The sequence below is a fragment of the Epinephelus moara genome, chromosome 6, assembly GCF_006386435.1.
Source record: "Epinephelus moara isolate mb chromosome 6, YSFRI_EMoa_1.0, whole genome shotgun sequence".
NCBI lineage: Eukaryota > Metazoa > Chordata > Actinopteri > Perciformes > Serranidae > Epinephelus > Epinephelus moara.
The window spans coordinates 12,306,435-12,334,425 of record NC_065511.1 but is presented as its reverse complement, the minus strand read 5'-3'; the positions used below and the strand labels follow the sequence as shown (position 1 = coordinate 12,334,425).

General features: G+C 40.7%; 1 protein-coding gene across 1 annotated transcript; it reads right to left on the bottom strand.

Moving 5' to 3' along the window:
* Positions 1–73: 73 nt before the first annotated feature.
* Positions 74–27,991, bottom strand: ibtk (inhibitor of Bruton agammaglobulinemia tyrosine kinase). The gene is made up of 29 exons (XM_050046247.1): positions 27,834–27,991; positions 26,052–26,990; positions 25,746–25,842; positions 24,484–24,608; positions 22,362–22,472; positions 20,088–20,258; positions 19,776–19,893; positions 18,962–19,142; positions 17,946–18,069; positions 16,612–16,789; positions 16,267–16,420; positions 14,758–15,142; positions 14,331–14,593; positions 14,158–14,244; positions 13,900–13,982; positions 13,591–13,628; positions 12,279–12,375; positions 12,047–12,148; positions 11,397–11,514; positions 11,029–11,089; positions 10,335–10,462; positions 9,949–10,061; positions 9,632–9,777; positions 9,260–9,378; positions 8,910–9,008; positions 8,484–8,639; positions 6,587–6,787; positions 1,671–1,803; positions 74–1,198 (listed from the first exon to the last, which is right to left on the bottom strand). Exons 2-29 carry the CDS (start codon positions 26,373–26,375, stop codon positions 1,073–1,075), a joined length of 4,038 nt encoding a protein of 1,345 aa, XP_049902204.1. The 5' UTR covers positions 26,376–26,990; positions 27,834–27,991; the 3' UTR covers positions 74–1,072.

The window sequence follows — 27,991 nt, the reverse complement described above, 5'->3', positions numbered from 1 at the left end:
TTGAGAAAATGTAATCTCTCACCTTTCATTCTGTCCGCTGCAATCTAAACTTAAACACAGACAGGAGACAGGATCATTGCACAGGTGAGATGTTTTATTACATGCCATTTTCTCTTCATATCCATACATCTCACACACACAAAAATTGCAACCTAAATTACAAGGTCTGGAACTGGGGTACCGAGCAAACTTAAACTGGCTCCAGGAGAAAAGCTGGAGACTAGAACAACTAAATAATGAGGAGAGAAAATGGTATTTTAGCTGCTGTATCTGTATGCATTAATAAAGGCACACCACCTTGTCTAAAACACTAGTGATAACTTCAAAGGCTAGAAAGCCAGTTCAACACAATCATTCACTATAACTGCATCAAATAATGTATTTTAAATATGAAAAACATATTTTGTTCATAGTTAAAATACATGTATTAACTGAGTCCAGCAGGATTGCACTGTCACTGCATGTCAGCTGAAGCAATCACTCAAAACAATTAAAGTATCAAGAAGACAAAGGACCATAAAAAGAAAGTGAGCATGCTGCCTTGGTAAATAGCTCTTAGTACAAATGACGCTCTGCCGCGGTTGATAATTGGCACTCTCACTTTCTTAATCACATTGAGAGCTTCCAGGGATTAAGCGCACACAAGCCCTCGAGGTGATGTCTTTTGGACCCATTTTGTGGCTTGAACACCTCCATTTCTTTGGCAACTTAAACTTCACATACATATTTGGGAAAGTTCTTTACTTTAGGTATCACTGCTTTGCCAAGTAAAGACCCCAAACTTCTCTTCAAGACCACATTCAGTTATGAAATACACTCACTCCGTCTCACTCACTCATAGAAACTAAATGTTGAGCAGCAATAAAAATAAAAGTAACACTGCAGAGACGAGCATATAATTGCATCAGACTCATCCCACACTGGGCTGAAGTCTGAGGTACTTCTCCACACAGACTGATGGAGCTGAGGATGTTCCAGGGAAGCTGCAGCTGGGACGCTGCCAATGATACTGAAAGATAACTGCAGGGGATGTTCTCACTTTGATGGTATGTAGCAGCTGTGTTGTTAAACATTAGTGTTTGTTCCAGGTCGGGGCTGCTATAGGACCTCTGGAAGACCTCTCCACCACTATCAGCTCGTCAGGGTTGTCCCGCGCTTTATAGTGGAACAAAAGGTCTTGGATTGCCCGCTCTTCAATCTACAAGGACAGAAAAAGACAAGGAAAGGAGATTGGGAGATACTGTGGGCGACAAAACCACAATTCATTGGAGGGTAAAAGAGAAAACGCTGACACTGAGAGCATAATGATAATAAGAGTGTTTTATGTAATGGCAACCAGAAAGCCATAGGGGAAAAAGTGTTTTGAGAAGGAGCTGACAGAAGCCTGGCGGTAGCTGGAGAAGAGCAGAGAGGGCTGTCAAAAGACAAAACTGGAGGCACCTCATTTCTAACCAGCACCGTACACAACGTGATGCTCATTAGATACATGCCTGCCAGCTAGGGATAGAGAGGATATGCATGCTGTGGCCATTAACCACCCTAAAACACCACCATTATATTTTCCACTTGGATGCTGCTAACATGAGCTATACATTCAGTCATGGCAGGAGTGTGGTCTGCATGTGTGGGTGAGTGTGCGAGCGCTAATGCACACAGACAAGATGCGTTACCTGGATGAGCGCCAGCGGCTTCTCCCGGCTGCGGATCAGTGCAGCTTCCTGCTCCTTCTCCTCCTCCACGATGGAGGCAAAGGTCACCAGGGAGGAGGGGGGAGGGCTGCCCACTGCTCCTAGCACCCAGGGCCTGAGGGGAGAGACGGGTGACACAGAGAGAGAGAGAGCAAGACAGTGGATGGGTATCAGTGCCTGTTGCTGTGATAGTGAAAGCAACAAGAGTTGAAGTGCATGGGCAAAGGTTGAGTCAACTACTACTGACAAGCTCCTGTGTGTGAACGGTCGCCTGGCCACCTGGACTTCACAAACCTCTTACATGACTGCATAACAAGACTGAAGTTAAAATAAATCTCTATCATGAAGCCCAGATTCCATCAGAATAAAAGTATGGAGACAGCTGTTATTAAAGTTTTAAATGATTTTTGCATAAGGACAGATGTCAGCACGACTTTTGATTCAGTGAATCTCAAAATATGGTGGGTTGACCGGAAAATCGCATATAGCCAAGGGGATCAGATTCAGACATGATCTAAACTAGTTTTAACTTAGATCGGAAACTTTTTGGGGTCTATTAAAAGTTCAGGTCTAAAGAATATAAGACCTCATGCGGGGTTCCACAGGGTACGATTCTCAGTCCTGTTATAATCAATCTTCATATGCTTCCAGTCATATGTAGAGCATGTTATTAACAAAAATATTTGCGGTTATAATTATGCAGAAGATACTTAAATTTACACCTATCCCTTGCTTCTAATGACATCCATCCTAATACAAAACTGATGCAGCGCATTGACCAGATTAATAATCTGATGTCCCAGCACATTCTCTAATTCAACAGAGACAAAGCTGGAGTAACATAAATGAAGAATCTGGGTACCCTCATACTTTTCTTTGGCAGTATTTTGGGGACAGCAGAAACAAGCTGTGAACAAGACAATGACATATGACCAACTTTAAAGTTCATGTGTCAAAAATGTTAGCAAACAGCTGCCAATTAGGGCTGCTCCCTGAAAGTCGAAGATCTAAATCATCAGTCAGAGACCCCTCAGTCAACTCAGAGTCCTTCAAGTCGAACCCCAACTGTTTGTTTGAGCCCCCCGACAAACAAAAGGAAGCTCCTTTTCACATTATGCTTTATTTGTTTGCTTTTTGTCAGTCAGTGTACTACTGGAGATGTTTCTATCCTCAGATTTAGCTGCAGGGTGAGCATTCCTTACTTTCACCATAATTGTACATGGAAAAGGACAAAGGAATAGTCAAATAGTCGTATTGAACAGCCAAATCCAATTCTACTGGCATAATTCTGAGTCCAGTGTGGACCTACTGCAGTTTTTACTCATCCAGCAGATACGAGCAACATTAACATTCACAAATGTTGCATTTCTGGCCACCTGAGCTATGTAAGTCCACTTTGTTGCTACATTTGTCTGCAGATTGATGCTGGGCCCGTTTAGCACACCGTTTAGCTTTTTCTCTTAAAACAGCTGCCTGCGGTGAACTAAACACTACGAGACCGCTGAGAGTGAACCAAAACTGTTACAAAAAAAGTTGCAACTGGAAAATCAAAACAATGACTGAAAAGATGTAATAAAGATTCACAGATCTGATGGAAACTGCAGAGTTAGGTGGCAATTCTCAGTGGATCCATCTCTGCCACAGACTAGAGCTGCACAATAATCAAAATATTATTGAAACTGCAATATGGCTAAGTGCAATATCCAAATCACAGGAAGTGCAATTTTTTGAAATGTAATGTATCACAAAATACCATTAAAAATGAATCATTATGGTGCAACAGAGACGTTCCGGCCTACACATCATATTACAGACTAGGGCTGCACCCTGAACATGAGAATCAGTTTTTATTTCTTAAGTACTTGACTTAAAACTTAAAATGATTATGACATGGATTTATTTCATCACTGGCATAATATGCAGTTTAGATAATTACTGGCAAATGTATTTTTTGCATCAGTGTGGGGCGAGGAAAATAACTGTAATGAGTCACAGACTGTAGCAATGGTCTATAATGTTCATTTAGGCCAATTTATCACTTGTGCATGCCTGTTTCATTAAACAGAAAATATACAACAGCCGAATAACAACATTAGATGACGTATGCGGTATCATTGGTGGCGGTGCAGAAAGTTAAAGTGACTAATACTAACAGAAAACACAATCCGCATGTTGGTAATCCTGATATATCATGCTTGGGTGGGGACAAAAAGTTAAGAGGACAGTGCTTTCTGCTGCCGTCTCAAAGCACTCCGGGATGCTTTCACTTGGAGTGTCTGTGTGCTGCAGTTGCACAACTGTGAATGTCATTTTCACTTCGTAGACTACAGCTAGTTCCCGGGAGGCATCCATGCTTTCACTTCGTGCAGCCTACTTTATTGTGACGCATGTTTTGCAAATTGATGTATTTTTGTAATCGATGGCATTGATTACGTCGATGAATCGTCCCACCCATAATACAGAACAACGGGAACATTCTTGTTTGGTACAGACCCCAGCAAAAATCTCACCATCATCATTTTTTCTATTTTTTCCCAGTGAGAATAAAATGCAAAAACTACCACTCCCAATTACTATTCTCACTATCATTTTTTGCATATTGTGCAGCCCTACCACAGACTCCATTCACATCTCAGTCATTCGATCCACTATTATTATAAAAAATAGTCATTATAACTGCTACAAAAAAAAGAGACCCAATGTGCGTGTACGTGAAAAAACTACATGCTGTTATTACCACTTAGGCGACTGTAATAGTCTGGGTCCTGGTTAACCTCCCAATATGTCTCATACACAAAAAAGAATCCAAAATCTTACTGCTTGTGCATCAGTAACTACATGGTTTAGGCCCAAAATATGACCTGCTTGTGCAATGTGAAAACAGCCAGACCCCTTAGATCCTCTGCAAAACATTAGCTTGATGTTTGCAGAGTTGGAACAAAGATCCGAGAGACTTATTTCAGTTACAATGTGCCACACATGTGGAACAAATCTCGAAATGATCTAACAATTTCGCTGCCTTCTAATGTTGCGTTTACTGCTTTTTTCCTTTTAGTCGTTATTTTTACATCAAGATTGTCCCTAAATTTGTATACAAGATCTTTTATTTTAATTCAGTCTTTTAAAGTTGTTTTAAAGTTTAAATGTTTGTACGGCACATTGAAGCATGACTTGTGTTGTATAAATAAATCTGCCTTTTACACGCAACTAAGAACATTTTCCTCGGGAAAAAAAAAAAACGATTGCAGAAGACATTATTTTCCCTCTGAATATTTATCTTCTTCTACTCTGAAATACATAACCTGTCTTAGTTTTTCCCCATTCCGTGAGGATCCTGAACATCTATTCGACATGACATGTAAAATATGACATGTCACATAGATGACACAAGCTCCCTGCAGTCTGATTTGTGTGTGCTTAAAGTGATCTCTTTTTCATAGCTGCTACGTGAGGGTTGGAGACACGCTGCATTAATAGTTTGTTATAAATGCGTCCAAAAACATTCCTAATCACTCACTATGATGCATGTTAAAGCTATATGGAAAATCTGTGTTTGCGTGTGCTTGCTAATCCGGCCAAGAGACACCTCTGGAAACATTCATAGAAGACATAAAGAGAGAGGGAAAAAAAAAGAGTCTGACAAGATTATAAAGGCATCTCTATTAATTCTGACTAGGGATATGGAAAACGTGTCCCAGAAGGCAGAGATGAGAATATACGTGGTTGCCGCTGCTTCCTGAGCCTTGAACTCGTCCGTCTCTCTGCTCATCCAAATACCAAGAGGAACCTGAGACCTGCTCCCTGTTCTGTGTGATCTGTTGTGACATAAGGGCTGCCCTTATCAACACTGATTAACATCACCGGCTTCACTAGAGTGACTCACACAGCTGTTTAATATCTAGAAGTCTGCTCTAAAGATTACCCACGCTTCATTCTGCAAAGATACAGAAGAGGAAGTATGATATCAGATAAAAGAGATGCGCTTTCAAAAAGCTGGGAGGATGAAGTTCACTTTTAAGACCTGAAATGGCCTGACTCTTCCATGGCTGAATTTCTTTTAACTCTCTCACACACAGGCCTGCATCAGAATAAATATAATAAAAGACAATCTGCCTTGATGGACAACAGCGGTGTGTAATTCAACTAGAAATGCATATTTACAGACTGGAGCTCATACTGCTGTGCTTGTGTGTGTTGTGTTTGTCCAGCTGTCGGCGGATGTTGTAAAGGTCATGGTGACTCAGTGTCCGCGGGCAGGTCAACCCAGCTGCATCGGGTCATTTAGAGCTGTTCACCTCACTCTGACCAGAGTGTCACACCTCTCTCAATCTGTCTAACTAGAGGAGATCCTGTCAGTCAGCACTGATATTCAACAAGTTGTCCGGTCAAACTCACAACTCAATATTTTATCTTTTTTATTGCCCTCCCTGGAGAATCAGTCTCAGATAAACACTCATCATTACTTCCCCTTTCACTTCTTTATCTCAAAGCCAGTATGTGTTTGTGTCAGGTCTATTTTAAATCTCTAAGTGACCCCATAAAATAAAAAAATAAAAAACTTTTCTCAGTCTGATGAGATGAGAAAAGAATTAGCATGGATATAATTTAGGTTTTTTTAATTAAGGCTTATATCAGGCATTGTAATGAGGTTAGTTAGTACTGAAGAGTTACAGGAATGACTCTTCAATTAATGTGGTATCTTGTATATATTGTGAGAGTGAGTGAGTGAGTGAGTGAGTGAGTGAGTGAGTGAGTGAGTGAGTGAGTGAAAAAAAAACCTAGCATCAGTTCAGTGAAGACACCTCAACAGTGCCACCAAGTGGAAAACAGCTGTACAGAGCAGCAACCTCTTCTCTTGTGTGCTTGTACCCCAGTGTGTGTTATGTATAGATGCTCACCCAGTGGGTCTCTCTGGCTCACTGCTTTCGGCACATTTGAACGTGACCCTCCTGGCTGCAGGAGTAGGGGTGACGGGGGACACCTGGGCAACTTGACCCCTCTGGGCTCCTGTTTGTCCTGCTTTGATCAAGCGGTTCTCCTCCTCCTCCAGCAGCGCTCGAAATGAGCAAGAGGAAGGTGGGGACTGGACTGCCGTTGCCCTGCAGATGCAAACAAACAAACAAAAAAAGGCATGCATGACACATTCATTCACAATAAAAGTAAAAGATGGTTGAACTTTCTTTGCTGCTGTGTTGGTGCAGGAATTTATTTGTCCAGCTAAGTATGCATAAAAAGCTTAGATACTCTAAGTGTGAAAACTCATCATTTTCATTTTGATATATTGTCCAGATGGCTATTTTAAATCTATAATGTTAAGCAGGTGAGTGTGTAGGGAGGATTTACTGTCAACAGAAGCCATTACTCTGTAGCCAGAACTTACTTTTTGCTTCCTGCGGAGAGGATCATACTTTATAACTCTCTTAAGTGGCTGTGCAGATGTTTCTACCCACAATGAGAGCATCTGACCACGCAATGACTACTTGGAACACGCAAAAAAATTTGACATTAATAATGTATGGAATGAGGAATCCTGTTGCAGACCAGATGACGTTCTGCCTGCAGTGTGTGCTCTGTGTATACATTCTCAAAGCATGTTTTTAAATGTGTTTCCCATCTGTGTGTGTGATGTCAAATAATGTTGACTTCACATTAAGGCTACATTAACTTCAGGATAAAAAAAAAAAAGATATGACAGGTTTCTGGCTTGTTCTCTGTTTAGCATCCATCTGCTTTCAACTTTTAGCTAACTGGTTTATGCTATATGGTGACTGTGCTGTCAGTATGTTCTCTAATGGTGATTACTACCAACTTTGTTTGGACAACATGTTAGTTAACAGTTGCCTACTTATGCACCTAGCCAACACAGAATATTAGCATTCATTTAGAGTTGTGTTTCTGGCCACGTGATGAAAATCAGTTCAACATTTACTCTCTTTTGAGCTCCGTTTCGGTCTCCCCCACCTCCTCATTGAAATGTCTGTCTATCTGCTAAATGCTCCACTATGTTCACTAGCTAGTCGCTAACTTTGTCATTTGCTGTTTGGTGCTGGGCAGCTGGTGTAAAATGGGTTTATGAAAAAACAACTACCCGCTGCAACAAAAAAACATTAGGGAGAGCTATGAGAGTGAAAAACAGTTACTTTGCGGCCATAAAAAAAAGAAATTAGCTTAAAGACACCGGAACCCTCTGTAGAGTGAGAGCAACTGCAGTTGGGTGATCAGTCTCTGCTCCAAGCATCCAAATCCACAAAGTCATCTTTTATTAAAGGGATAGTTTGGATTTTTTGAAGTGGGGTTCTAAGACAGTAGATGACAGTCAGCATCCCCCCAGTTAGAGGAAACAGACAGGAGTACTGCCACAGAAGCTAAGCAATGTACTGCTGCTGTCAGCAGCAAAACTTATTTTAGACACCTAACAAAAGTCTCACAGGAAAAAAACAATCTATATCAGTTTAAGTTAGAAAATATTTACTGCTTTACCCTGCGGTCAGACAGCACTTTCCGACAGAGAACAGAAGCTTATCTGTGCTCTCTTCAAAGCCAGACTCCATTGAGAAAAGCATCAACTTTAACTCAAAGAACATGGACGTTGCTGGTCTATGACTGCTGGTTTTGTGACTTTGGTGAATCCAAACTAACCCTTAAATTAAAAAACAAACAAACATAATGTAGTCCCTTTAAAATTAACTGTCACACCAGTGACCAGCTATAAACCCATCAACAGGAATGAGGAACTTATTTCTTTTAAGTTGTGAGGAGTGGGCAGTAGCAGTCTTGATATTTGGGCTCACTCACCAGGCCTTCCCACTGCTTTTGGATGGGGTGACTGTGGGGGTTGGTTTGGATGCAGTGGACTCCACACTGGCCTCCTTGTTGGCCATAGCCAACATCTTCCTCTGCTTTTGGGACAGTTTAGTGGGAACAGGGGAGTGCTTAACACTGGTGCTGACACTGCAGGCAGGAGGAAAAATATGTACTGTTAGCTGAGGGAATAACAGTAAAAATAAATAACGTTCAGTCGTGTGGCAGTCGAGCTTTCCTTCAGATTGTGCAGTATAGAACAAAAAGAAGCATCACATTTAATAAATAAAGCAACAGCTCATCTGTAAATTCACAGCAATTAATCATTAATTGATCGCCACTTATACCTCTGATCAACAAGTCTAAGGGGTCTCTGTAAATGATTTGTTTGTATATAATATCCTCAGTAAGAATAACCACCTTCCAGGACTTTTAGGAGTTGCTCTGAGAGTCTGCTGAGAGTTGGCCTCCATGTCCATGATGGTTCTCAGATCCAAGACTGGGGGTGGACGAGCAGGACTGCAGATTGTAATAACACAGTCACACATACTACATTGAACATACAGCTCAAATTTCAACACTTACTTATCTAAAAGCATTTCCTACTTTCATCAAACCTACTTCTAAAAATGAAGTGGGAGAATAGAGGGTCTGTTGTTTAAGTCAGGGTACCTTATTTAAAATCTCAAACCTGCTTTCCAACAAATGTAAAACCAGTGATGAATGTTCTATCTACATTTTGAAATATGGTTTCATTAAGTCTGTCTTACCAGGGAAGAACCTTGGGGATGGTTTGTGGGGCAGAGTTGGGTGGAGTTGGGAGGCAGTCCCTCAGCGAGGTCGGGGTGCTGGGTGGGGTCTTTAGCCTCTGACTGAAAGCCTTCTCATCCTACAAGTGATACACAACAATTATATCCATCATCTCATGTATTTTTTTTTAATTTTACATCCATGTCATGCAGCCACATTCTTTTACTTATCTAACATGACCATATAATGGCAAATGGAAACTTAATCAAAAGTGATAACATAAGTTAAGTATTACTTAATTACTAGCAGAGTGCTAACTGGACAGAAAAGTAAAAAGACCAAAAAACACAACATCCGTTATATTAAGATTGCTGTAGTGGACGGACATTAACCTCAGCCCTGTCATGGAAGACAGGTGACTGCATATCTCGGGGACTTCCCACCCCCATGTAGCTGCCCTCAGAGTCGGATGTGAGCAGCTCCTGCAGGGACTCTGTTGAGTTAGCCCTCCCTGACTTTACCAGGCATGGGGAGACCACTGAAAGGAGAGAGATTGTAGTGGTAAAATTAGTACATATTATCCAACATACATATTAACAACAATCTGATGCTTTTGAAAGGAGCTGATGGAAAAAAGCCTTAGATGTGGCAGAAGTGGATCATGTCATGATGGTATTTAATGAAGAACATAACATGTGTTTGAGTGTACCTGCAGCAGGGGGGCTTTGAATGATATCAGAGAGAGTGTAGCCTCCTGAGCTGTCAGAGCGTCTCCTTGGTTTCTTTTTAGCCTTTATCTTGGCCTTCTTTAACAGGATTTCCCTGAGGGGGGTAATGGAGTATAATCATTAGCAGATATCTATTTGGAGCTCCACATTTAAGATGTTTAAAGGGGATTGCGAGGACTTGCAGATAGTCCAGTAAGCTCCCGCTTCTCTTGAATTTAAGTCTATAAATTCAGCCGTCACAACTGAATGCTCCTTCTGGTCTGTACCCAAATGAAAAGTAATACAAACATCTGCGCAGGAGCCAGATCAGAAGACAAATAAACCATAAGAGTAAATATGGAGATACTAAACATTTCTGTTGGTGTACCTGCAGGAGTGATCGACTTCTGCTTCTGGTTTGGGGCTGAACGCTGAGTCCAAATCCTCATCCTCATACACACTGAGGTCTGGGGCGCCTCGATACGGAGTGATAATCCTCTTCTGCATGGCTGGGATCTGAAATTAAAAAAAAAAAAGATCATTAAAATCTGACCCTGCACAAATGTACATTAAGATTTGAGAATTGAGACTAACATGGTGAAATCAATTCAATACTATGTGCATAAGTAAAAAAGTTCAAGCACCGAAATATTCTACTGCAATCAGTCTAAAGTCATAAGGCATTCGACTATATTATATAAAACACCACATATTGCACAGAAGTATTAAAGTACCAGAGGTTGCTGCATTCAGCTGCAAGTCATAGAAGAAACAAAAACAACAGTTACTTAAGTTTTTCCCATCTCACCCCTTTTTATTTTTACAGCCCCTGTGACTACAGTCTACTGAAACAACTTGGTGAGATGGATTTTTTTTTATGTCAGTGCAAAGTCTGACAGTCAGTACTGCTGTGTTTGAGTCATTTCTTTGACTTCCAAAAAGCTTTTTCCCAGCATCGTATTTAATTACTATTTTATCTTGAAAAAAAAGACAAAAGACAAACAATAAGCAGTCAATGAAGTAATGGAAAGGATGATGCAGACTGGGATTTTTTTTCTCAGGGTGGAGGAGAGGTGACTCACCATCCTCCTGTAGGCTGCAGAAAGCTCCACTAGCACTTCATCACTAAGAATATCCAGTGCTCTGAGGGCAACACAAAAAACAAAGGGGCAGACAGACAAAACACATATAGATGAGAAAAGATATTTTTAGCTCCCTCCTGCAGGGGCAAGTATTTGTCCTGCTGTGTACAGTAAATCAGAATGTCCACAACCTCAGTGAACACATACTCAAGATAACAAACAATGTGTACTTCTGAGGGTACAAAAACACTTATTGACATTCATTGTAGCACTGTATTAAAATTGATACACAAAGAAAAAATGCTGAAATGCTCTAAACCAATTATTAAAGGTCCAAGGGCATTTGAGGTTATTCTTGTGATTCTCACTTTGACTCCAGCAGGGCAGCCATGTTGAGTACAATGAACTGGAGACAGGAGAGTTTAAGCTGCTCTGCGTTGTACATGGTGGCAAATTCCAGCAGCTCTGCACTGTTCTTCAGAGTCACTGAGAAACACAACACAAGCAGCTTCACTGACAATTCATGGAAATCATTTCAAAAAGGCAACTGTGTCTGGAAATACTTTCTATGAATTCCATTTGTAAAATTGTGCTGCATCACATCACAAGAAATGTGTGGTCACAACCATTACAAATGGAAAAATCCAACATGAAGAGTCAAAAATGACTAAAATCTGAACCCGCTGTGTTTTTTAATCATGACTGTCTGTATTTATTGATATAGATGGTGACGCATTATGTTGAAATTAAGTTAAAGTTGATATTTACAAGAACACCTGATCAAATATCTCAATAATAATGCTGAATAATATAAGTGAAAGCACTCAGTATACAACCCCCAGAATTCATGATGATCAAAGTATTTTCAACTATTCTTTGCTTCTAACCTTAACATTCATGAAATTATCATTTTCACATCGTGAATGCAGCATTATGTTGAGATATAAGCTTGAAGCAAAGAAGCTTGAAAAAGCTAAGGGCAAAGTAAATGACAGAGGAAAAGACAAACACAGCATACAGTTCTCAGTGATGACGACCTCGCACATCTCCTTCAGTCGTGTGATCAGCAGCTGGTCAGCCACAACCAATACGTTGCAGACAAACTCTACATTCAAAGAATCTGTCAAGCAAAGAAAGAGAACAGTAGGTCCTTTTAATATATTGCCTTTTACTGTTTCTGCAAATTCAGCAAAACAACATATTTTAAAGTCAACATGTGCTGCTAGTCAACATAAAACTTGAGAGGCTACCTTTTATGGTGGGAGACTCATCAGTGTAAATATACTCGAGAATGACCTGCAGAACCTCTGAGCTGGTGGGCATCTCCAGTGCAGTGCAGGATGTGGCCTGTGGGGGCGCAGGATAACATTATCATCAGTACCACGGTGGTTATATCCACACAAACACTAGTCCCTCCAGGATTTCACTGGCTGTTTTTGGGATTGTAGTGACCTGAAAGACCTGATTTCACAGCAGCTTTTCTAAAACAAATTTGACACGTTAATGTTTATAATAATTTTTGTGATGACATCGGTGGGGCAAGTGAAACTTCGATCACCGAATTTCAGCTGTTGCTGCCATTTGAAGCAGCACTGAAGTACTGTCTCCGTGAGCTGTTCTCCTCCTGCTCTCCATGCATAGTTAGCGTGAGCTAACACAGCAGCAGAAGCTAACATCCAACACCAAGCAGTTAAACAGTACCAACAATCTTACAGTAACACCGAAACAGCTTGACTCTGTCGTTTAACCTGCGAATAACCGTTGAGAAACGTTAGCCATTTTGTCACTGTGTGTGTGTGTGTGTGTGTGTGTGTGACCCTTTCCCAGGCACAGAGCTCACATTCCTGCGGCCATAGTCTCTGCGCACAGCTCTACAATAGCCCCTTTTACACTGCCAGATTTTCCGCGAATGTTGGGCCGTTTTGCCGGCAAGCTGCGAGCATTTAGACACATATCCATCATATTGGCGGAACCCTTTTAGTTTAAAAAGACCGAGGCGGCCTTCCGCAACGGGAGGGGCTGTTGATGACGCCACACATGCGACCCACTGGTGGTGGATAAACAGGAAACTGATTGCAGGAATTTGCGAGCGGTCCTTGCCCTCGCAAACGAAGAGGCCATTAACCGTCAGATGACAGGAACGGTGAAGAACAGGCCGACTTACGAGAAAATTGCCGAAGGACTGACCAGCCGCGGCTTCCCTCCCACGTCACTGGTTACGTCACACGCTGAGCTACACGTTCTGTTACTTGCTCATGCCCCACATTGCCCCGAAAAAGGCACATTCTGTATAAACAAAAGTAGGTAGGCGGCATTTTGTTTTTATACTGCCAATGCTGAAAGAAGACTGATTGGGCTTTCATGCAAATTTGCGCAATTCCTGTTTAAAAAGGGCTAATGAAATGGAATTTGAACAGTTTTAAATACTTAACTTTGAAATAAAGTTGTGTTGACATGCAGAATGCACAGGGATTAGCTGAATTTGCATTAATTGTTGTGATCGCAACATCCTGGAGGGACAGGTTAATGAATGAGGCAGTATGAAATAAAAAAATGGCATACCTCAATCCAGGGGTTTCCAAGCATACTGTTGAAGTATTCTGCAGAAAGGATGGACACAAAAATGAAAAAAAATGTTGACTCACTTTCTATAACTCCAAAACATCAAATCGCCATCAAAAATATTTACATGCGGCTATTATTTAAATGGACTAATCATATTTCAACTAGGGATTTTGGGCTCTACATCATGAGGCACACGTGCTGATGAATGACACTCAATATTGCAAAATAGCAACAGTGCATTCTCTATCAGACAGAATGAATGAGAACATCTGTGTTTTTGGGTCTCTGCTGATGTGTTGACCTTACCTAGTCTTGCACAAAGGACACTTTTGTGACATGGAAACTCTTTTCCATCCTCAGATTTCAGAGTGACATCACACAGATAGGAGCTGTACAGACAAAAAAAGATAAGTATGTATATGTATAAGAAAATCTACATTTTCATGTCAAATATATTGTTTTCCATCTAATATATAACTGGAACTGTTTTATATACACAGTGTATATATACATATATACATATATATATATATATATTTATATAAAATATACACTCATACGTACCATTTTTTCTGGTAGAATTTGGGTTTGTTGCCAGGTTTCTTGTTTATAACATTGATCTTTCCACTTTCATATTTGACTCCATCCAGTCTGAAGGAACAAAGAAAGCATGATTAACTGTAAATGATATCATGTCTGATTTTGCCTGAGGGTTTACGGCCCACTCTGTCTCTCACCGTGCAGACAGGCTTCCCAGGCCCAGCTTTTTTGCAACACCCTGTAAGGTTTTCACGGGGTTGGCCCCTCCTTCGTTGGCCCCGGCCTTGTCACCTTTGCCTCCTTTCCCCTTCTTGCCAGGCTTGGCACACTTGCTCTTGGCCTTGTCGCCATCGCCTTTGGTTGCAGGGGGAAGGGAGCGGTACACATCGAGGGCTGAGCGACCTCTCAGGCCCAAGTCCTGCAGGCTGCTGATAAGCCTCTCCTGCTCCGAGTCCTGGCTCTGGCAACAGAGACAGTGGGTCTTCATGAAATAACCAAAGCTGAGTCAGAGGCCCAGCTCTACAAGGCTAATGCAAATATGTTGTTTAGACTAGTCTAGTATTATCTGTCCGTTGCTGAGAGCTTAAGTGAATAATATACAAGGGATTCTTTTCATTTCCTCACCTGGTTTTGACCCATAAAGGCCCCTGAGACTTTTGGCCGGGCCCCGTGCACCAGCAGCTCGCAGGAGTCTGTGTAGATGAAGTGCAAGGCATATTCTAGCATGTCTGCTGGGATCCTCTCCAAAATGATCAAATCGCAGCCTACAGCATCTTCGCTCTTCTTCACTTCTCCGTCGAGCTCCTCAACAACCCCGCAATGCTCAGACATGAACTGCTTGCGGAAGAACTCGGACCTCATGGACAGAATGTACTTGTGAGCTGGAAAGGTGCGATCACCGGCCTGGAGGGTCACATCGTGGATGCTGTCCATTTCGTCTGCCTCTTCCAGAAGGCTCCGAAAGTGTTGAGAGAAGCAGGTTGGAGAGATGCTGGGAATCTCATACAAGCTGGATCAAAGACACAGGAAGGACATCATTCTACCAAGATAATAAAAATTAAGAACACAAACACAGAAAGTACCAACTGTGACAACTGCATGTTAATTACACTGGAGGCAATACATCCTTAAAAGGCCAGGCGCCTATTTAAATAGAAACGACAAATGTAGATCGAGCACAGACCTTTTCAATAACATCATAACAATGTCTATCAGACAGCAGGTGCCTACATTCTGTCAAGCCATATGTCGTTTAGAGAACAGTAATATCATATAAAAGGGGAAGAAGTCTCCATGCTGTATCACTGGCTCAAATCAAGCAGTGTGTATTATCAGCAGGAAAGAGATCTAAAAATAAAGACAGACCAGATGAGATCAATATTTCACTATTTTGCATTATGCGGAACCACCCAAGATAATATTCAGTGGCAAATTATTATTGAGTCCCTTGGGGGGGATAATGCTTTTAAAGTCAATCTTTCTTTTGCTTCCCATCAGCTTCTTAATGCTGATGAACTGTAAGATAGGAGTATGTTTTATAGCTGAAAGACATTCTTTGTAATTTCTCTAAATACTTTTTACCCACTTTGTATTCAAGTGTTTAACCTTTCCTGATGTTTTACCAGCATACAGTACAGTAAGCCACAAGGATACCAAAGCTAGTCAGACTCAAGAGTGCTGGTAATCAGACATTGTACTAACCGAATATTTTCCGTCACCTCATCAGATGATCCATCCTTCATTTAGGATGCTCTAACCTCCTCTGTCCACTGATTGGCATAACCTCATTGGTGATGTTTGGCTTTCATACCTTATATCTGTCCTTTAAAAGTCACGTTATGATGATTCTATTGATTTATTTCCTGCAGCTCAATAAGTTTTTTACACTCTGTTTACACAGTATGTGTTTAAACTTTTATGAGTCGCCTGTCTCGTGTCTGCCTGACAGAGCAGATATGCTTTAACTTTTGCCAATGCAGCTGTCTACACTGTCTGCAAAACAGCTTTGTCACACTTCACCTGTGTAACTGGTCCCAAAGGGTCTTTTTAAGGCTTCAAGAATATCTTCAGACATAAGAACATAAACACACCACTGAGCGTAGCAGTTTTTACGCTTCACGCGAGATATACTACCTTGTTTTGGGGTCTGACTGAAGCACTCCAAAATTTCGGCCTTTTGAGTCCATGGTGATGCTGACAGCTCTGTGGACGTACGGCAGTTTCTCCAGGCGGATTCGCTCATACATTGTCCCAGCATCAGAATGGCCACACACCTCCACACTGCCCTCTAAGATTACGGGAGGCATGTCAATGAGACTTAAAGGTCACTCCTTTTATGGGTTAAAGCAGTTGGTAAACTTCAGAATTGGCTACACCAGTTTAAGGTTTGGTTTTTCCAATGAAAATGGTTTAAATAATTTGCAATTGACAATTGTTAAACATTTACTATGCAATATACCATGTTCCTAAATACCTCACCTTTCTTCTCCCCGTACTTTTTATATTCTCCAGCCCACACGCCACTGAAGCCCTCCCCCTCCTGAGTCACAAACATCATGTCGTTCTTGCTGAGAGCTATGTCCGACATGAAAACCTGACGTCCGTACGCCCACCGGCACTGTCTCACCGAACTGCCGGAGGAACGCCAGCAAAACACCTGACAGAGAGATGGAAATGGGGGAGGGAGTAAATTTAAGGAAAGTTACACAGACAGTTCTTAGTCACCATTTTCATCTATAGGGCTCCATATAGGCTAGCATTCATTGTATAACTGTCTACAAAGCACCACAGGTTAGATAACAATAGGGGTAAGTAAAAATAACAATGTTATACACTCTGCTTCAGTTTCTAAATGTTAGTACAGGAAGAGAAGTGAGATTTAAAGGGTAAGTTTGGTATTTTTCAACCTGGACCAAATTTCTCATGTTTTTGTGTCTAAGTGACTAATGGCCAGAGGCGGCAAAACAAGGTCAACACTCAGGGCATGTTCAGACCGTCAATGTACGTCCACTAAAAGTGCTTGTATTTGCCACCAACAGGCTGAGACTGTAACGACACAGGTCTGACAACAATATGAACAGCATCCCTACACAAATAGACCTTTTTTAAAGAGTAAGATTTTTTTTTGTTTAACCAGAAACAGCCCCAAAATTGTTATCACCAAACCCACCAGACACATTTAAATAAACAGTAATTTAAGTGAGTATAGAGCAAATGTATTTTCACGTCTAACTGGGTGAACTAAGAGTTTTTTCAACCAAAATGAAGTTTCTTATTGTTGAAACCGTGAAAAGACTATCAAAGACTATTGTTTGAGTTCTATTTTTTAATGTCAGTTTTTAATGTAGTGCAATTAACAATGATAAAATGACTTTTTTTTTTTTTTTTAATGGAGTATGGTGGAGGTAGCAATTTTAGGGCTGTTTCTGGGGTAACAAAGAGTTACTTACTCCTTAACAAAAACATCCATCTCTTTAGGGATCCTCTCTCTAATGCTGTTACTTGGAATAATAATCTAAACAGTGGAAAAAACAAACACTTTTAGTAGATGTAAATTTGCGGATTGCAGCCTGTTTCGCTGCTGTGGGCTGCAGCATTCTCGTTAAATAAGGGGCCAGTTTAAAAATTGTTGTTCCATTAGTCACATAGACAAAAAAATGTGAAAATAGTGTTCAGGTTGAAAAATACAGAACTTACCTTTAAGTAGAGTTTAATTGATCGCAATTGATTTAGACCAAATTATGCTTCTCAGCAACATGTGTCTACATATGAGAGTAAAAGCCTTTCCTCTTGTACTTTCTAAATGCACTTACCCTCCCAGCTTCATCTAAAGCCAAGATGGTCACCTTTTCCCCTCCTCCCTCATTCAGGATCTGTGGAACCACACGATGGTCCAGACTACCACCGCTGACCAGAACCTTCTTTATGTTCAGCTGCCTGAGAGAGATCAATGAAAAATAAATAATCAGGTAAAAAGAATACTAAGTGTCACACTGAAAGCATAAGTATAATACAGTAAATACATTTGTCTATCTATGGATCAAGATTTTCATTTCTTGGTGGAAGATCCTCATTCAATTACCAGTCCTTATTTTTCTGCATTCAAGGAAATCCAATGTTATTGCGCTTCAACAGACAGGCCTGCACTGAGCCTGACTTCCCAACAGATATCTGCAGCACTACACTATGCAAATTTAAAAAGGAGATAACTGTTTCCAGTTTAGTGGGTGATTTACTGCATGTTGCCATTTAAATTAGGTCTGATTAGAATACTGGAGGTGATGCAGCACAGACTCTGTTGGCATGAAAAAGCTGCACATATCAATAACATCTATGAGCACAGCAGACTACAGCGTTTAATTCTTTACAGAGACTACATCTTTACATATGCCTGACAAATACCTGCATTACTGGGCTTTGTCTGACATCACAAAGTGCAGTCCTTTGTTGGTTAAGAATCAATACTGGACCTGAATAAGACATATGCCGACTATTTCTCTAGTGGCATGCTGGATATTAGAGGCAGACCTGCTCAAAATCAATGTAATATGTGTGTTTTATAATTGGGTGTGTGAGTCAGTCTTCAGCTTGTGATTTTATTGATCAGTTTGTTTCTTTCATTGCTCTGATCACATGTGGGAAATACTACTATGGAAAAAAAAAAGAAACTAAACTGAGGTCATGTTCATTTTGTATGCTGTCTTTTAGTGAAGTGGGATCTTCAATCAAAATTAAAAAATTTTAAGAAAAGAAGGATTCAAGGCCAACTGAGTCTTTATTATTGGTGCAGTGTAATGAGAGGTGTGTTAAGTTCTACTGTCCAATTCACCTTGAAGCCATTTTCTTGCACTGGTAGTCAGCCAACAGGTAGACATCCCCCTTCTCGGTCACAACCACTGTTGCTCCATCACTAGCTGCAGCCATAGCTATGATGACATCCTTGTGGTGCAGGGCTGATACCTGTCGGGGGGCTGTCACACACTTCTCTCCATTAGGATCCAGCAAGTAACCTGGACATCAACACAGAATAAAGTACAAAATACACTGTACATTAACATACCAGGTTACCAATATATGGTGTGTCTTTGTGTGTGTGTGTGTGTGTGTGTGTGTGTGTGTGTGTGTGTGTGTGTTTTTATTTTTATTTTACCATTAGGATCCAGCAAGTAACCTGGACATCAACACAGAATAAAGTACAAAATACACTGTACATTAGCATACCAGGTTACCAATATATGGTGTGTCTTTGTGTGTGTGTGTGTGTGTGTGTGTTTTTATTTTTATTTTATTTTATTTTACAAATAACATTTATAAAAATAAAATCACATAATAGCCTTTTGGGTCATCGACCTCTGACATGGTGGAGGGTCTTCCTTCCTCACCAAACCTCCTACAGAAGCAAATAAACATTTGTACCATTCTACCATTGCAACAAGATCATTAGCCATGCTTGCATGCTAAAAATATTAGCTTCAGCTTTATTTTCACGCTGGCACGGTAACACTTTGGTGTACACAGGGTGTGTGTCTCATTTTTATCAGCTCCAATTTACCACAGCTTATAGGTCACATTTGGTATCTCAAAAGCAGTGCTATTTTCTCTCATAACACTGGCTTTGCTGACATGTCAATGTTGAGACTTACCCAACTGGCCTCCATTGAGTCCCATTGTGTAGACTGCCTCTCTGGTCCACAGCACTGTGTGGAACCTTCCCGCTGCAACTCCAATCACTGTCCTGCCTTTTAGCGTCTTGGAGAACACCTACATACACAGCATATCACAAGGAGAATAAAACTCTGGTGTACAGAAGTTAAAAGTTTCTAGATGAAGAATTCCAAGCACATCATCTCATTCACCAAAACCACCAAATCTCTTTTGGCAAACAAACAATGCTTGTTACATATACTGCAAGCTGTCATCTGCCCCTTTCCGTTTCCATCCCTGCTACCTTTTACCTGTTTAGGGACGTGAGCTGAGCCTGGAGGAGGAGTCAGGCCGAGCTGGTGGAAGGTGTTGAGGCCAAAAGTGTAAACATAACCTTCTTCTGTCAGCACCACTGTGTGGTCTTTAGCCGCCGCCACCTGGGAGCAGTGGTGGGACATCAGACCCTCCACCATCCGAGGAATCTGGGGAGAGGAGCGAGAAGGAGGAGGTCATGAGAAACAAGTGAGTGTACAAACAGTTTAACAGTTCAAGCTCAATGTATCAGTTTGTGTTTAACTAATAAAGCGATTGCAGAGTTTTCTGTGCATTTACTCCTGACAGCATCCAGTGCCTGAATTTTTGGCACAAATGCATCCCTGTGTATAACAGTGCATTATTTATAACTTTTTTTGCCAGTTATTCTGCCACTGAAATGGCACTGTCGCAGCAGGAGCCCTGCTGTTTACTGTTATGCCAAATTCATTTGCTGAAAAAACTAATTTAAAAGGACAAGTCTGGCAATAGCTTTGTTTTCTCATTGTCAGCAAATCCCATGAAAAGAGCAAAACAATCAATGAATTGATCCTGCTAACAAGTACTGTGGGTGTATCCAAACCCTGATATATCTTATTCCTCTGTGCCATGGAGCTCCATAGTTGTTAAAACATTATTAGAAACACACCAGTGACCCTCACTGCTACACTGATAAACATGTTCCTTCTTTACAATCAACATAAGCGCTGTGGTTCATTTTTACAAGTTTTACAAGTTATCAAATGTGTACAGGGTGCTGCAGGAATGAGTCCAAAAACAGTGGAAATGAGTTAGCATTTTTGCACTCCCTGAGCCCCCGTCTTGAAGTCAGTGGGTTTTTTTTAAATTGGATTTTGGTTAGATGCCTAAAATAAAGTCTGTGGTAAACACAGATTAATAGACTTTCACATTTTGTTCTCCAACATAAAATACTTCAGTTAATACCCCACTTGTGAATTTTGAAGGTTTTATGTGGCTAAAGTAGCTAAATGAGACCACAGAATGTCATAAGGCCCAACGAGGTTACACAGCCTCTTTGTAGCCATGCAACTAAAGTGTAGTTCATTTATAGCCTGACATTAGCTTTTTACCTCTGGTGATTGAATTTAGGCTTCACAAATCACAAAGTGGTGTTCATTTGTGAAGTTTATACGGCTAAAGTATAATAAACTTTTGTGTGCCACAGATGTTATCTCCTGCAGTAATTCAAAATCAAATGGAAAAATCCTGTTGTCTTTTTTCTGGGTTACCAGGGTGACACAGAGTTTCGAGTTGGCCTACAAAATAAAACATCATCCTTGCACCACTCTGTTGCAGAGGAGATGGCAGCGACTGCTCTACCTTAAGTGATTAAGGCAAAATCCATGCAATTCATAGCCACCCACCATGCAATGCCTTAAACAATTTAGCAGAACACTTTTTAGACTTCAGGTTCCAAAAGTGAACAATCACATTTAAAAATACATTATTACTTTGTATTTAATTACAAACAATTGAACAATCATATGCAATCCAGTACAAAGACTGTGCCACATACTCTTCCTTTATGAAGCTAGAGTACCATTTAGATCTGTTAAACAATTCTCAATATAATATGTGATCCAGTTCATCAATACTGCAAGTACAACCTCAGTGATGAAGATGTAATTAAATTAACATCTCTCTGACAGTGTCAATAAAAACTGAACATTAATATCTTTGTAAAGGTAGAACTGACTGAGCTGTTGTATTGAACTGTATTAGATTTTACTGTTGCACCTAATAAAGTGGCCACTCTGTGTATCTTTTCTTCGGAGTGACAATACTTTAGAAATAGCATTTAAACACTGAATCTTAGGAAGTTAGTCTCCAGCATCAGCAGCCTCAGGCATTTAACCATGGAGACAGAAAACAAACACATATCCACTGAAATTTAAAGTCTGTGTTAGCAGTATGCAGCTGCGGTCTGGGAGGAACCCACACATTTATCAGTGGTGGACAACATGACTGACTGAAATTGATTAATCAGTATCTTCTAACAGGCCTTTAAAGCCATGATGTGCAAGCAAGCACAGCCTAAATTTAACATCCCTCTAATATAATTCCTTTTTGCAATTTGACAAGATGGATAATTGGCCTTTTCAAGTGAATCAACTTACAAACCCTCTGCTTTAAAATGAAGGCAGAGACATCAGCTCACAAATCCTTTATCAGTTTCATATTCCTAACATTGAAAAAGATAACTGTACATACAAACATTTTAAACCCATATAATGCCCTTTAACAAGTCTCACCAGGTAAGTCTGTTCATCTCCGTGGCCAAGTCGTCCTCCCTGTCCATGCCCACAGGTGAAGACCTGGCCTTTCTGAGACAGGAACACAGAGTGGAACTTACACAGGACCACCTGCAAGAAGAAGATCATCAACATCAACAACATCAACATGACTGCCATTTTTCCATTTTTGCTTTATATTAGTATTTCTTCTTCTTCTGATTGATCGCCCAGCCCTATTTAATACACTGTGTTACCTATTTTAAGGTTAAAAGAAAAAGTCTGAAGTTTGTGCTGATTGAGGCTCTTGTCATTATAATTTTGACCTCATGGCAGAGGCTGCGATGCATCTCTTTCCACGTCCCTCGGCCAAGCCCTCTTGTAGTGATAGTAAAACACTATACCAATAAAGGCCAGGGCACAAGTGGAAAAGCAAACATCATTACTAATGCATTGCTACCCTCAAGCTTTCAATAGAGCACAGGGATGTTCCCCAAAGTATCACATTGATGTGGACATTCACACACATGCATACACACCAGTGTAGTTCATTTAATTAAAAACATGTCATTGTGGAATTAATATTTAACCTCTGGCACCTGCTGGCTTGGGCCAGGAAGACAAAGAGTATACGCAGTGCCACTGGGTCATTGTGTGGTCATGAAATCAGATCCATCTGTCCCCCACTAGGCTTTATGAAATTACTCTGCACGACAAGTCCTGCATGTCAGAAAAAAAACCTTCAAACACTGTTTCCTCTGTTAACACCAATAACACTGTGACATGAAGCCCAGATTAATCATTTATCAACAAATACACAAACCGCACACAAATACCAAGTCTTAAGAATGGATTATAATGACAACATATCTAACACAGTCATTATTTAATCTACTATAACTAGCATCTGGTGTGTGTACACACCACTGGGGGTAGTTGTACTGCTGCCAGTGGCTCTATTAATCACACTAAGAGGATCCACACAACAAATGCATGAAACTGTAGCCAGGCTGGCACAGTGTGGCAGGATGGTTTAACCATGCACAGACCAGCTTAACGAAAGTCAAATGAAGACTATACAGGAGAAGACAAAGCTTATAAGTCCACACCTGACACACCAACTATGCCCTCTATTTGACTCAAACAATATTACTGATAGTCTCTTGTTTTTCGTGATAATGGCTGTAACTAGGGCTGCACTATAGATATTGTCATCATGATTATAACTTCTGCAGTGAGAACACTGTTACAGACTGTGATACTGCACTTTGAATATACTAACAACGTATAAAATGACACTGTCTGCAGGCCCTATTTTGTCCTGATACTCGCCATGCTGTTATCTCTCTAGGTAGCATCCAACAATAAGGATTTCCTGATGGTGTGGGCGCCAGTAAAAAGTTATGTTGGGCCAGTAAATATATTCAGTCTGTTGCCCATTTGGACGAGTGCTCCAAAAAGACAGGTATTGGCACTTGGCACAGAGAAGAAATTATCAGTTAAGTTTATCAAGTTTAGTAGTAGGAAATGTACAGCTTAGGTTTCAGTTTGTCCTTAAATAAACACTGTTGCTCCTCAAGAACCAAATAAACATGAATATATACAAGCAGAGGGACTGTGTAAGTCTGAGTCAAGAACTGAGTACACATTAATATCTGTTGTTTATAAATCGCAAGAAATATTGTTGAATGTTATTTCGCATTTTTTTCACATCATGCAGCCCTAGCTGTAACCACAAACTTAATTCATTCATCAAACATACAATTTATAACTCTTGAGCATAACCAACATTTACACATCAGTGGCATCACCTTGAGAAAGTATGGGCCAGTGTGAGCAACGCATGGCGTACAAAACATTTTTTACAAAAGATGATTTACCCTGAGGAGAAGGTTAGGTAATACAGGACTCTAGGGAGGGAGTGTTTTGCTGTTTTACCCAGGTGGTGTGCCTTATCTGGAGTACCCATGTGCATTGGCTTTTTTCCTAATGCCACACATGTTGGCACAGAGTTGAAGCATGAGGCCATTACTGGTGTGATACATGTGAGTGGGGTATCAGGGTAGGGAAGCCCTATGCTGTTGGAAAACACGTTCTTAGTCCCTGGAGAGCTGGAAGAAAAACAGCATGTTGTTAAGTCTACCTGTTTGATGTAAACCCCAGTCCTGGCAAACACGTCCACAAGCTCAGGGTGCTGTCGGCTCTCCTGATTACCGTGCCCGAGACTGAAATTAGTATTGTTTCCCCATGTGTATACTTCAGTTGGGTCTGTAATGAGGAAGAAAACACAATTACAAAAACATCCACAACACTGACTGCTTCTACCTCAAGCTTGATTTAACCACTGGTCTTTTGCATAGCACTTTTTATCAACAAGGCAAATTAAAGTGTTTTGCATAAGACATGAAAGGCATTAAGAAAAGAAACACCAGGCAATATAAAAAGACACATTAAGACAGGATTTATAATGGTTAAATAAAACAGAAGATAAAAATAAGCTACGATAGAGTAAAACAGATCCAACATAAGATGTCATGTTCATCCACAGTGGGCACTACATCCTTTTCTATATAATGTAAAAATCACAAATCACAATGGCTCATAAGATGTGATGTAGCACAGGGAGCGTTAAATCCCATGCATTTGCAAGTGTGAAACGCATCATTAAAATAGAATGAGTCACCATGACGCACGTCATGATGCACGATAATGTCAAGGAACAATGTTCTTTGTAAAGTGGTGTATGATGACCCTACAGGACCAAACCTGTTGGTCTCACAATTAATTGACTGATTTCTTGTTGTTGTTAAATTAGAATACCGTACACAAATGTATATGCTGTACTAAAATTCTTCAGGATATAGCAATAAAGTCGAATGAGTTATTTCCATTGCGGTCCTGATGCCTAGGCTAGGAAGCATGCAGACATAGTGAATGACATGGAAATGCTATTAGCAACTCATCTTCATGTAATACACAAAAAACAAACATAAAAACATTAATGTTATACAGTCATAAAAGGTCTCTAGTTAACTTTTTAGACTGGGTTGTTTCAGGTTCGATAATCCTACACTATGCTTCAAATTCAAGCCTTAAGTTTCCCGAAAACTCTGGAAATACCAGGGTTGGGTATTAGTGCCAGCCACCAGCCAAATGCTGGTAAAATATGCAGGTGGCTGTTAAATTTACCTCACTCATCAGCCAAAAAAAACCAATGGTAATCTACTGAGTGGCTGGTAGGTTTTGGAATCCACCAGCCACAGTGCAAGTGAGCAAAAAAGTTCATTTCCAACCCTGGAATTACCCAGTAAAATAAAGGAGTTTTGACCTCTTTTGACTTTTCCCCCTCTCAATGCCAGAAATCTCTACTCAACTTAAGTGCAAGAACTCATCAGCTTTTCTTACCACTGTTTTTGAACACAACATGTGCTGGTCGGTCCTTCATTGTAAGGTCAAGGACAGAAAGACCTTCCTTGTCCTGAGTGGAGAGAAGTCCTCCATGCTACAACAAAGTCAAGACAAAAAGAGATATTCAAAGCGAAGCCAAAATCTTTACAATTAGCAAGTAGCAAGCCTTATTTTTCCTTTGATGGCACCACAGGTTACTTTCCATATTGTTGCATTATTTGACTAATCTGGTAAATGGGAACACCTTGAACAACTCAACAAATCTGGACAGCACATTTTTTGGGATGTGCTTTAAATACATACCTTGATCAACGATATGAGACAGTGGATATGTCCGTAAAAAGTGCTGCGATGCAGAGCGGTCCAGCAGGACTCCTTATCCTTCACCATCAGGTCAGCACCCTTATGCTCCAACAGCCACTCCATGATGGCCTTCTTTCCCAATGAGGATGCCATGTGCAGGGCAGTGCGACCATAGGCATCCCGCAAGGTGGTCGCATTGTGACAGTGTGAGGTCAAGAACGCCCGCAGCTGCCCCTCAGAGCCGCTTGTTAGTGCGGCCATCACCTCGTCTGCATGCTGCTCTGAGCGGCATTTGGGGCCGCAGTCAGGCAGTGCCAGACTCATCCTGACCTCAGCCAAATCTTCACAGTGAACCCACCTCCCTTGTGTATAACAAAGTCCGTGACAGCCCACCACCCACAAAAGAAAAAACTCAAAAACAATACAATGTAAGGTGACGAATCAAAAATACTGTCGCGAAAACTGCGCACTGTAACAGAGCTGCTCTCCAAGAAGAAAAAAGTAAAGTACTACCAAAAAAAAACAAAGAAAACAAATGTGTCAACAAAAGGTCGAGATGGTTTGGAGTGCTAGAATTGTGCTTGTGTTGAGGTTCCACTGCACCCTAGCAACCCCCGAGCCTTCCTGCGACTCGATTCAGTCCACCATTTCAACCAAGAATTGAACACAAACTAAGGTGCTTGCAGCATGACACTGGTATCAAGAATTCAATAAATAGAAAACCTCTTGTGCATTTTATACAAAATTGTACATTTCAATGTTTGCAAAAATAGTTTCTCCTTTATATATTCTTTTAATCATTTACAAAAGGCAAAAAAATTTAAACCACCCTCTGACCTTCTCGTCCAGCAGTCCAACCATCAAACTTGAGGGGAAAGGCCCCCTTTCCCCCCAAAATTCCCACTTTCCTTTTCAAAACTCCATAATTGTAGAGTGCACCTGAGGGAGAAAATGTAAGAGTTCTCAGTGGAAAAATAATGGCCTACAGTCACACTTGAGTACTTGCAAACTGCAAAATGCAACTACAGCTTTGTGTGCAGAACGCAGAACTGACATGAGTTCCAAAACTGCAAGTGCAAAGGTCAGGGCAAGTTTGACCTAATTATAGACTCACAAAGCACAGACCAGCTGAGTTGGCAGGTTTGCAAGACAGCTATTTGACAACGTTGTGCAAATAAGATTGAGGCAAATTTAAACTTTACATACAGTTTGCATTATGGGGAATGTTTTAGTGAAGATAGTGCTCTAGCCTTGGTAAGAGAGATTCTTAATATTGACTACACTGCAGAATTATGTAACAGGCTAAGTTAGCCATTAGCTTGTTAATTTTCCATGTTGCTTGCAGAATTCAACCCCCCATTTTGGTCTGCGTAATAGAACCAGTTTGTTGAAGCTATTGAAACCTACGTCTTTGGTAGAATAAAATAACGTTAACTCGCTCCCATTGCCTACAGAGATGACAAACTTGCTAGCAAGCTTTGCATAGGCACTGACGGCTAACTAACCGCTACTTCACCCAAATATTAGCTCATAGTGCCCAAACTGGATGTCGTTATGTCAAGTCACATCGTAATTTCGTATGTATTTTCAATTCTGACAGTTAACTAGACGCGTATCCTGGAAAAAACACCTATAAACGTATACGTTTGTCAAATATTGTTAGCTGGCGTTAGCTAATGCTACATTAGCAGCTAACTTAGCTTGACTGACACATCACCGAAAGCTAACTTTGCGTTAGCCAGCTGTTTTGCGAAGGGAAATTAACGTCGCAGCATCTCTTACCTTCCGCTAGTGAAAGAAAAAAGATGACATGGAGAAAGTAGCATCAACGACGTACATCCACTGTGTCATTACTACAAACAGAAAACGCTAGCGGTATTTTTCTGGTGCAAATTTTGACAGGACTGAACGCTTGTAAGCCTGCAGGGTAGGGAAAAAAA